Source organism: Diceros bicornis, chromosome 25, assembly GCF_020826845.1.
Source record: "Diceros bicornis minor isolate mBicDic1 chromosome 25, mDicBic1.mat.cur, whole genome shotgun sequence".
Taxonomy (NCBI): Eukaryota; Metazoa; Chordata; class Mammalia; order Perissodactyla; family Rhinocerotidae; genus Diceros; species Diceros bicornis.
Window position 1 is genome coordinate 30,562,995 of NC_080764.1, and position 11,238 is coordinate 30,574,232.

At 34.4% G+C, this 11,238-nt stretch overlaps 1 protein-coding gene across 1 annotated transcript in view; it reads left to right on the top strand.

Annotated features, from left to right (window-relative positions):
- EPYC (epiphycan) overlaps positions 1 to 9,965 on the top strand; it is a 33,561-nt gene extending 23,596 nt beyond the window's left edge. Inside the window, exons 3-6 of the mRNA XM_058568679.1 lie at positions 3,813 to 3,971; positions 4,823 to 5,025; positions 6,315 to 6,410; positions 9,486 to 9,965. Of these exons, the coding sequence (XP_058424662.1) occupies positions 3,813 to 3,971; positions 4,823 to 5,025; positions 6,315 to 6,410; positions 9,486 to 9,656 (629 nt within the window). The 3' untranslated portion in view covers positions 9,657 to 9,965. The remainder of the gene's footprint in view (positions 1 to 3,812; positions 3,972 to 4,822; positions 5,026 to 6,314; positions 6,411 to 9,485) is intronic.
- The last annotated feature ends 1,273 nt before the right edge of the window (positions 9,966 to 11,238 follow it).

The window sequence follows — 11,238 nt, forward strand, 5'->3', positions numbered from 1 at the left end:
TAGAGGCAATAATGTGGTACAAGTAATATGAGAAAAGTCTGAACAGAACATACTGAGAGAACAAGAGAGAGAGAAGAGCATTCAAATCCTGGCATTGCCACTTGCTGGATACACAGTCTTGAGCAAGGCAGTCAACATTTTTTTTTTGCCTTAGTTTCCTCATCTAAAAACTGGGATAATAAATAATAGGTCTTACCTCATAGAGTTGTTATAAGGATTCAATGAATGAATTTAGTACCTGGTCCATAGTAAACATAATAAATGTTAGTTATTCTCATTATTCTGTTGTTGAGAGAAGAACGTATCCTTCTTTTTACTCTAAACAAGTTTTTCAGAGTACAATATAGTATTGTTAACTATAGGCGCTATGTTGTACAGCAGAACTCTAGAACTTACTCATTTTGCATAACTGAAACTTTACACCCATTGAACAACAACTCTCTATTTCCCCCTCCCCTAGCCCCAGGTAACCACCAATCTACTCTCTGCTTCTATGAGTTTTCAACTGTTCACCACTACGTAATGTAGTTGTCATTTATGAAATGCTGCCAATACGCCAGCCACTGAAGTGCTTTATGTACATTCACTCTTTGTAGAGGTACAACAACACTATACACTAGGTGTTGTTATCTCCACTGTATAAATAAGAAAACTGAAACTCCAAGGTACTATAAAAGCTGTCCAAGATTATGGAGGTGGTACGTGGGGGTGCTGGAATGCAAATGGAGACCACTAAATCCTCATCTTTAATGAACACATCATATTCTTTCCAGATAGTACACTTTCTATGGAGTAGTAGAACACTCAACAAACAGAACCAGGGAGATATACACACAATGAGAAGGAAATGTGAGTACCTAGGAGAAAGCCCTCAGAATGGGGAAATTAAATATCTCTAGAACATTACTTACTTTTAAGTAATTTCAGATCCTTCACAAGTTGACTGATCTGGCATCATTACCTGTATTAGGGGTCTTTCAGCTGAGCCAGGAACAACAGAAAAGCATAATGTCCAATCTTTTTCAAAGTTTTAGTCAAAATTATGGCTCAATAATATCAGTTTTGAAACAATATAAAAAATCTATAAGTCTTAAAAAATTTTGTCTCTAAAGTAGTCTGAGAGTGAGTAATGAAGTTAAAAGTTTAATTTGCATTTTAATTTCCAGAGAAGAAGCATCACCAGAAATTCTAAACTTTAAAATTAAATTTAAATCTTATAAATTTATGAAAGTTAAAGAGTTTGGAAATACTTAGAACATTAAAAATCAAAGTATCATATTATTTTACTATGAATACAAATTTCTAAAAATAATATTCTGAAGCCTCATAAAGTAGGCTTGAGTTATGAGAGGAAAAACTAGAATTAAATTATAACTGGTGTGAATATATATAATTACCCTAAGCAAAGACTGCTAAATTAGCACAGTCATGAATATATAAAAGAATCAAATGCCTTACTTTCTAAAAATTTTATGATAAGTGGCAAATATCAATTTATAATGATTGGATAAATTAGCAAGTATTAAATATTTTACAGCTCCCCCTTACAAGTTTTTTTCCTAGATTTCCATTCTTAAAATAGTTTTCGTTCTGAAGTCATTACAGTAAATGATTTTTCTGTTTAATGACAGCAATTAGACCTTAGTAGGTGCATTAGTAGTTCTTGATCACAAACCACAAATGGATCCTTCAACTAAGGTGACCAAATGTCCCAGTTTGACTGGGAGTGAGGGGTTCCCAAAATAGGGGACTTTCAATGACAGAGGACTTTCCAAACCAGGAAAGTCTCAGCTAAGTCAGGATGAGTTGATTCTGAGCAAGCCCAAGAAAGTCCTCCCATCTCTTTCTTCTGTCCCTCTCATGGCTGCTTCACTTCCTCCATGCATCTCACATCTCACAACCCTTCCTCTCCTCCTCCCTTTACTCCTCAAGCTCATCAGAAAGCTTAGCCTCCTATTTCACGAAGAAAATGCACTCGTCCCATTGGCAGCTTTTTGGTCTTTCTGTTTTTAGACATATAATTTACGAACACCTACATTCATGCACCTTATCTCCCTCTCCTCCTGTTACAACAGAGGGACTGTCTGTCCTCCCACATGTGGGATGTTAACTCTTCCCACTATGCTTTGCGTCCCATTTCCTACTGCCTTCTCAGGATCCTTTTTATATTCAACCTCTTCTCCTTCAGATCCTTTTCTTCACGTCACTCCCACTTTAGTCAATTTCCCTCATCATGCACACCATCGATACATTTCCTATAGTTATCACCATCTCTCTTTCCTCCTTCTTCACAGTCAGACATCTCAATAGCATTGTTTCTATTTGCTGTAACTATTTCCTCACCTCCAACTTCCTCCTTAATTGGCTGTAATCTGGCTTCCAGCCTCATCACTCCATAGCTCTTACTGAAGTCTCCTATAACCACCACAATAACTAATCCAAGACACATTTTTCAGTCCTGAACTTCCCTGACATATCAGCAGCCTTAGATGGTTTTCTGTTCCCTTTTCCTCCAAACTCTCTCTCCACTTGGCCTCCATAATATTGCCCCATCTTATTTTCCTTCCTTCCTTCTGGTCATTGCTTTTCTATCTCCCTTAAAAGCTTACCGTCCTCTATGTGACCACTAAACCGAGAGTGAAAGAGGAGTAAGGGTGTGTGTGTATGTGTGTGTCTCTGTGTGTATGATAGATAGAGAGAGATTAATTAATTAATTAATTTAATATGTTGGGCTATAATCCAGCGTGACAAATACCTTTTGGATCTGTTGCCTTTTCTATCACCATTTCCCTAGCCAAGCAACCACCATCTTTTATCTAGACAACAACTCATTCCACTCTGCCCACTGGCCCTCCCTCAATCTTCCACCACACCTTCAAGCACGGTGATATCTTAACATGCAAATCAGATCATGTAATACCACTGCCCATCCTTAGAATAAGGAACAAAACCTGTAACACAGCCTGTAAGGCCCGTGCATGTTATGCCCCACACATTCCAATGCTCTCTGCACTGTAGCTACGTGGACCATCTTTCAGTCCCTCCAAAGTGAAGGGACTTGATGCATGCTGCTTCCACTGCCTGCATACTCTTCCTTCCCACCTGCATAGTCAACTCCTTCTCTTCCTGCAGATCTCAACTCAATTTTCACCTCCTCAGAGAAACATGACTCTCAGACGATCAAATTCCTCTATTTTATGCTCATATGATATTTCATGACATTTACCACAGTCATCATTTTATTTATTTGTGTAATCAACATTCATCTTACATAGCAGATCATAAAACAGAACTGTGTCTCGTTGTGCTCACCACTGTTTCACCAGCTAGCACAGTGCCATTTACATAAAAAGGATTCAATAAATTACATATTGAGCGAATTAATATTAACGATTATTGCCTTATCTTTTTCTTGAAGCAGATTTTGTTTCAGTGGGGTGTTTAAATATTGAACCAAAGATCTAATAAAATATGGTATGTGATGTTTTAAATTTATAAAGACCACAATCTTAATATTTACATTTGCAAATAGAATTTCTAATAAGTATAAAAGCAACAACCATGCAGTATTCACTCAATAATTTAAAACAAAATTTTAAAACATTACAAAGAATATACTAATTATTGGGGCAGCTGTAATTGGTATATGTGACTTTAATGTTCTACACACAGAAAACTATATGAGAAAATGTGAAATACACCAGGTTGGTCTGTATGAGACTCTAATCTTGCTTAACAAACATGCCTAATCACATTATTTGTTAGAAATTGCTTTTGTTAATTGCATGTAATTATTCGTCTCTATCTTTTAGACTTTCCAACCTGCCTTCTGTGTACCTGCATAAGTACCACCGTGTACTGTGATGACCATGAACTTGATGCTATCCCTCCGCTGCCCAAGAACACCGCTTATTTCTATTCCCGCTTTAACAGAATTAAAAAGATCAACAAGAATGATTTCGCAAGCCTAAGTATGAATGACAGCACTATATTCTTTACAGACTTTCCTAAGATTTTTGCCCTGTAAAATGTTGGTACTGAAAATGAAACTTGAATATAAAATATGGCTCATAAATCAGTTTTTCATATTTAAATATTTGAAGGTTTGTTTTAATTATGATAAAAGATGATGAATAATGAAAGGTCATTATGAAACCATATAGTTATTGATATTTTCAAATAAACTATTTTTAACTAAATAAAAATCGTAAATATCATATTTTATAAGCTAGAACTCATTATCATGTTATGACATTAAGAGTAAAATGTCATGGTCATGTATTTACTAGAATTTGGCTTGTTTCAATAGACTTCCACTAAAGCACAATTGCTTTATGACTGATGAATGCAAGTCGAAATTCTGACATTATAATTGTTGCCAATTTAAAAGAATTTTGGCACTTCTTTTCACAAAGTGTTTTAATCTCTTGAAAATTTCTTCTTAATAATTTTGTATTTTAATGCTAATGTATCTTTGACAATTAGAAAACACAACAATCTGCCGCCACTGAGGAAAATGTTTTAAATAGTAAATTTCAGACAAAGTTTATGAAGAATATAGGTCAGAGACTAGTTATTTTAGATATAAGAAATTGTCACAATTTCTCTGCTAAAGTTACACTTTCTTATAAGTGCATAAATATGAACAGTATTTGGAAGAAACAAATTCTATAAAGTAGTTAGAAATCATTATTTCATTAACTGTCCATTGCTAATTAAATTCCTACTTAAATTTGCTTGTATGTGGGAAAATTTATATTCATATTTTTATGTGAGCAAAACATAGTCAAGAATATTTAACTACGTCCATTTTTTCTTCTAGATGATTTAAGAAGGATTGATCTGACATCAAATTTAATATCTGAGATTGATGAAGATGCATTCAGAAAGCTGCCTCGACTCCGAGAGCTTGTCCTGCGTGACAACAAAATAAGGCAGCTCCCAGAATTGCCAACCACATTGACATTTATTGATATTAGCAACAATAGACTTGGAAGGAAAGGCATAAAGCAGGAAGCATTTAAAGTGAGTTTTAAGTCTGGATATGAAAGACTTTCATCTTCCCATTCCATTTGCTGTCAATGACTAGCCTTTTTATTTCTATAAAGGTATTCAATATGATGAGACTTAACTCTTAAAATTAACTTTACATCACTCTTTATCATGCTTTTGGGAAATACTTTGTTCTGGTATGATCTAAGGCTGATCAAGCACCAAGGACAGAAAGCAGAGCTGGCATAAGAAGTGGGTGGCTATCTAGGGCACCAATCTATAAGCTGCACCCGGAAATGGTGTACGCCAGATAATTTGTATTTAGCAAGAACTCCACTCAAGGAGAGCATTTCATGTGGTTAAAAGGATAAGTACTTGTGCAGGGTGTGAGTGGTGCCTTGAGGATAGAAGATTTCTAAATTACTTTGTAAGGAGGATGGATTCAGTTAATCTTAAGAACTTTGTTTTCTAAGTGAAGGAAGCAAGTTTGGGGCAGGAGTGACTTGCTTAGAATAACAACATAGATTCTGAGAACGATAACCAGCCAGCTTTCTTACCCATTCCTACCCTGTTCAAGCTGCTCCTCTAAATATATGTTGAACAAATAAATTTAAAATACTGTTTGAAGTGACATCACATTACTTCCATGGAGGCTACAGGGGGTCATGTGGACTCATAACGTAACACTGGGCAATGATGAAAGTCCTGTCTCTCCACTAGCCCTTCTGTGACACGAGCCTGGTGGGCAAGGGAGTTAGTGCACCTCATTAGAGCCTGGCAAGGGTCAAAGTCTAGTCTCTCCACTCAGCGTTTGTTGGGATGGGTGCTGGTGAGTCACAGTTTGTCCTGTGGTATTTGGCTAGAGTAGACATGTTATTGTCTAAATGTTTTCTGTCTGGCTAGGCTGCCCTTTTCCTGCTACTTGGGCTAGAGAGAACAGGCTTTTGTTGGGGAGAAATTCTTATTTCTCCATCCCTACAACATGAAGGAAATTCTTGCTATGCCTCACCAAAATCCCATCGTAGAGTGTCTTAAATGGGAAGTCACCGACTTGCTTAAATGGAGAAAGTTAGAGTGGATAGTTCCTCCAAGAGATTGAGAAATATGTTTCATTTCTATCAAGAGACATTTGCTTGCCATCAATTCTTCTAAAATTAATTTGAATTGTCTAGTAACTTAGAAAACTAGTCTGCCTCAACTTCACAAAACAAGACCTGGACAGGCATGTGTTATTTTACGAATAGTTGCATGAACAGGAAATGGAAAATACAACTGTGGCACCACTAATTTCTATTAAGCATCTACATTTGGAATGTTTACAGGATATGTATGATCTCCATCATCTCTACCTCACCGATAACAACTTGGACCACATCCCTCTGCCACTTCCAGAAAACCTACGGGCCCTTCACCTTCAGGTAGGCTTCTACTAGTAAGGTATGCCCAACAGCTCCATGGAAAACAAAAGCACAGGAGGAAATCAGGACTCAAAAAGCTGTTTATAATAGCATGTTGACACACTGTGACAATTTTTCTTCTTTTTCTCCTCTCTCTCATTTTTTCTTTCTCTCAATCTGAGTACAAAGTATTTGTACATTCATGACTATACTGGTTTATTTCTGATAACCTTAGTCTTTATTTTCATTCTTTGCCAAATCATAATGCATCTTTCTGCCATACAAAGATTCTTTCGAAAAAAAGAAAAATTGAAAGCATCATCTGCTGAAGAAGTGTATAAGGATTAGAAATGGAAGAGAAAAAGAGAGAAAGAAAAATCTAATTTGATTTTAGCTTTCGGGGGAAAAATGTCAATTTTAACTTTTGATGTTAGGTTTTATGTATTGAATTAAATTCAATTCTAGAACATTCCTATCTGCTGAGAGATGACAGACTGCCATCTCTCTGGATTAGGAAAATGCAGTTTTTTCTAAACAAACATATTTGAAAGTCTGCGTTATTTTAAATTCCATTAAGCTACATATTATCTTTGAAGTAATAAATGGAAACACATTTTCAAAAATGTTATGATCTAATATTTTCTAAATATATTTCATTTAAATATATTAAAAATATGTTCAATTAAAATAAACATTTTCAGTTATTAAAACAAAGAAAGATAAATTACTTATTTCAGATGTAAGTTTTGGTCTACAGCTGTAATCAATTTTCTGTAATAATTTCATCTGTTCTGTGGAATAAATCTGTAGAGAACACATCCATTGTGTGCTCAGAGAAATAACGTCATAGTGTAATATTACAGTCTTCTAGCAGAAAAAGTGCAAACCATCACAAGAAGTGATTTTGCTATGTGAGAGCAGGTCTCTGATTCCTATGTTTTCCTCTGTGGATTCTGCAAATATTTACATCTGTGTCTTTTCTTTTATTCCTATTAATATATATCTTTCCATACTTTTTTGGTGTCTCTTTGCATATGTCTGTCTTCGACGCCTGGCTCTTTTGAGAGATTTATTTTCTGGCTGTGTTCACTTCCTTAATATACATGTCCTTTCTAGTTCTCATCGTGTTTCTGGATGTCTCTCTCAGTCTCTGTTTTTCTGGGGGCAAATTTTTATGTATCTAAGGATTTCTTGCCTTGTTTATGACTGGAGGAGGATTTTCAAGGGAATCCTCAAGGAAATTTTGGATATGTTTTCCAATTCTAAATTAAATTTTATTACTGTTGTCTGTGATGATATTGACTCTACAAAGTAGCCAGTTCTCTGATCTTATATTTAAACACAATGTGCTTGTATATATGAGATTTTTTTTTGAGGTAATTGGCATTACACTCCTTATTCTAACGTTTAAAAGGCATTAAGTGCACCTTTTAAAATATTTCTCTTTCATGACCACCTCACCAAAATCCACCATAATACTGTTTTTAATTTACATTGTCTTCAATTTATATTTATTTCTAATGCACATATAAAAATCCCCCTTTTTGATTCATTTGAAAAATTTTTGCCAACATATAGTATAGTAGTAAGGAATAACAGCTCTGGCAAAAGCAGATTCCTTGAGCTAAAATTCTACTTCCAACACTACTGAATGATTGGACAAATATATGAACATCCTTGCATTTCAGTTTTAGTCATAAGTAACTCACTAAACTATTTGAACAAATAAATGAGTTGAGCAATGTGGCAGGTTATAAAATCAATATAAAATATCAGTTGTATTTCTATACATTAGCAACGAACTAAACCCCAACGGGATACCACTTCATACCTACTTGGTTGGCTAAAATAAAGGAGATAGAAAATTGCAAGTGTTGCTTAGGATGCAGAGAAAATTGGAACTGTCCTACATTGTTGGAAGAAATGTCAAATGGTGCAACTACTTTGGAAAACAGTTCGACGGGTCCTTAGAATGTTAAACATAGAGTTAGAATACGACCCAGTAATTCAACTCCTAGGTATATACCCAAGAGAATTGAAAACATATGTCCAAACAAAATTTGCACACAAATGTTCACAGAAGCATTATTCATAAGAGCCAAAAAGTAGAAACAATTCAAATTCCTATTAACTGATGAATGGATAAACAAAAATGTGGTATACCCATACAATGGAATACTATTGGGCAATAAAAAAGAAAGAAGTACTGATACATGCTACAACATGTATGAACTTTGAAAATACAATTCTAAGTGGAAGAACCCAGTCACAAAAGATGATATATTGTATGATTCCATTTATGTGAAATGTTCAGAATAGGAAAATCCATAGAAACAGAAAGTAGTTTAGAAGCTGCCAGAAGGTAGAGGTAGGGAAAAATGGGGAATTACGGCTAACATCTATGGGATTTCTTTGGAGGATGTTTAAAATGTTCTGAAATTAAATTGTGACGCTTATACAAGTCTGTGAATATATTGAAAACCACTGAATTGTACACTTAAAATGGGTGAATTTTATGGCATGTGAAATATATTCAATAAAACTATCTTTAAAAATCTAGTTCTGGGCCCTGCTTATCTCCCTGATATTTTCTCACTCTCTCCCTCACTTTACTTTAGCCGTGTTGACTTGTTTCCCATTCTTGAACGTGCCATGCTAATTACTCAGAATCTGAACTTGTGTTCTCTCTACCTGGGATAGTCTTACCGTGGCTCTTTCCCTGCTCACGTCTTCTTGTCATTCCATTCTCAGCTCTATTGCTATCTCTTAAGACAACTTTTCACAGCCACTATCCTTTCTTCAGCGTTCTCATCATTTTGGAAATAACTTTTTTTCTTTAAATTTGATTTTTTTACCTCCTTATCTTACATTCCCTTTACTGACATATAAGCTCCATCAGGGCAAGCACGTGTCTTTTTGTTAATTGATTTATCCCCATTGCCTAGAGAGTGCTTGATGTATAATAATCACATAACATGCATTTTTGGATGAGAGAAGGAACAAAAGAATAAAAACAGGGGTGAGCAATTGGACTATGTTATAATCAATACTAAGGGTATGTTATATCTTGTCATAAAATATTTTCGTCTTTTTCAGAATAACAACATTCTGGAGATGCATGAAGATACCTTCTGCAACGTTAAAAATTTGACTTATATTCGAAAGGCCCTAGAGGACATTCGATTGGATGGAAACCCTATCAATCTCAGCAAAACTCCTCAAGCGTATATGTGCCTACCTCGCTTGCCTGTTGGGAGTCTTGTCTAATTTCAGATAGCGGTTAGCATCATGATGCCTACTACAACAAAACAATTCTCATGCTCGCTTCATAAACAAAACTCAGCATGATGCTTTCCAATTGTGTTCTGAAAGATACATGATTACATAAAATACAGCTTAAAGTTTTAAGATATGATGGCAATTTCGTAATCTAAGAAAAACACCAGATGAAACCGGAATAAACCAAAAGATGTACAGAAAGAGCAAAACTAAATGATCAAAAATATTTCACAGATATTCTTATAAATCACATGTACCTTGCAGATTTTAGGGATTCATATCCTGTATAACTTCAAATCAAGCATATAATAAAGAAAAATTAAAAATAAACACTTTAGGTATATTGCCAAGATTTAGATATTTTTAATTAAACTTTTCTATTCCTTTTTTTTTTCACTAAAGCATGTTTCTGTTTCTGAATTCACTAAAGAAAATGAAGAAAAGAATAAAAATATTTGAAAATTACAATAGCCTTGTGGGAAAATATTCATTATAATCACAGCATGCAAATAAATATAACAATAATATACATAGTTTCAGTTTTTAAATAATAATATTTTATCATCTTAAAGACCTGTCAAATCATTTTAGACCTTTGCTAAACTGACCAGTTACTTGGCATATTTCTATGCCTGTGAAAAAAATAAAATTTAGGAAATGGAACATATAGACAATGATAGATAACCACACTAGGGAAGAAGTTAAGGAATACCTTCTAAGGAAAGTGGATCGTTCTGAAGTGTACGATCATAATACAGGCACATGGTTAAAGACTGAAAGATAACAAAAGAAAATACAATGAAAGGTGAGTTTCCTTCCAGATGCAAATTCCAAATTCCACTCCCTAGAAATAAATAGGTAATGGTTTCTTGCATACCTTTATGAAGTTTTAATTTCCCCTTTTTTTACAAATATATATGTGTATGTGCTACATGTATATACATTTCACCATTACATATGTACGTATACATGTAAACATAGATTTTTAAGTACAAAAGGTGATCACTATTCTGAACTTTGCTTGTTTCACTTAAAAATATTTCTTGGTGATTTTCCATATCAGCACATACAGCTCTACTGATTCTGAAAACCACAATCAGCCCATTACATGGATGTACATTTTATTTTTTCTATTTACACTAAAATTGCAAAGAATAGCCTTGCCTGAACATAAATATCTTTGTGTACATGTGAGAATACATTTATGGATAAATGCATGGAAGTACAATTCCAGGTCAAAGTGTATATTATTTTAAATTTTAATAAATGTTATTAAAATGCCCTTCAAAGATACTGCACCCACTTACACTTTCACCAACAGTGTAGGAGAGTGCATGATTCTCTACAACCTCACCAAGATGGCTTAATATCAAACTTTTTCATGATTGCATAATTTATTTCTGAATTAACACATTAAAGTAAAAAAGTGAGACAAGTAATTGCCAAGACATCTCCAACATTTAAAAACACACAATACATATTTTTATTTTCAACTATCTCTTCCAGGTAAATATATTTCCTCATCTAAATTATCTGAATTTTTTCTCATTGCTCCGTATCATTCATCATA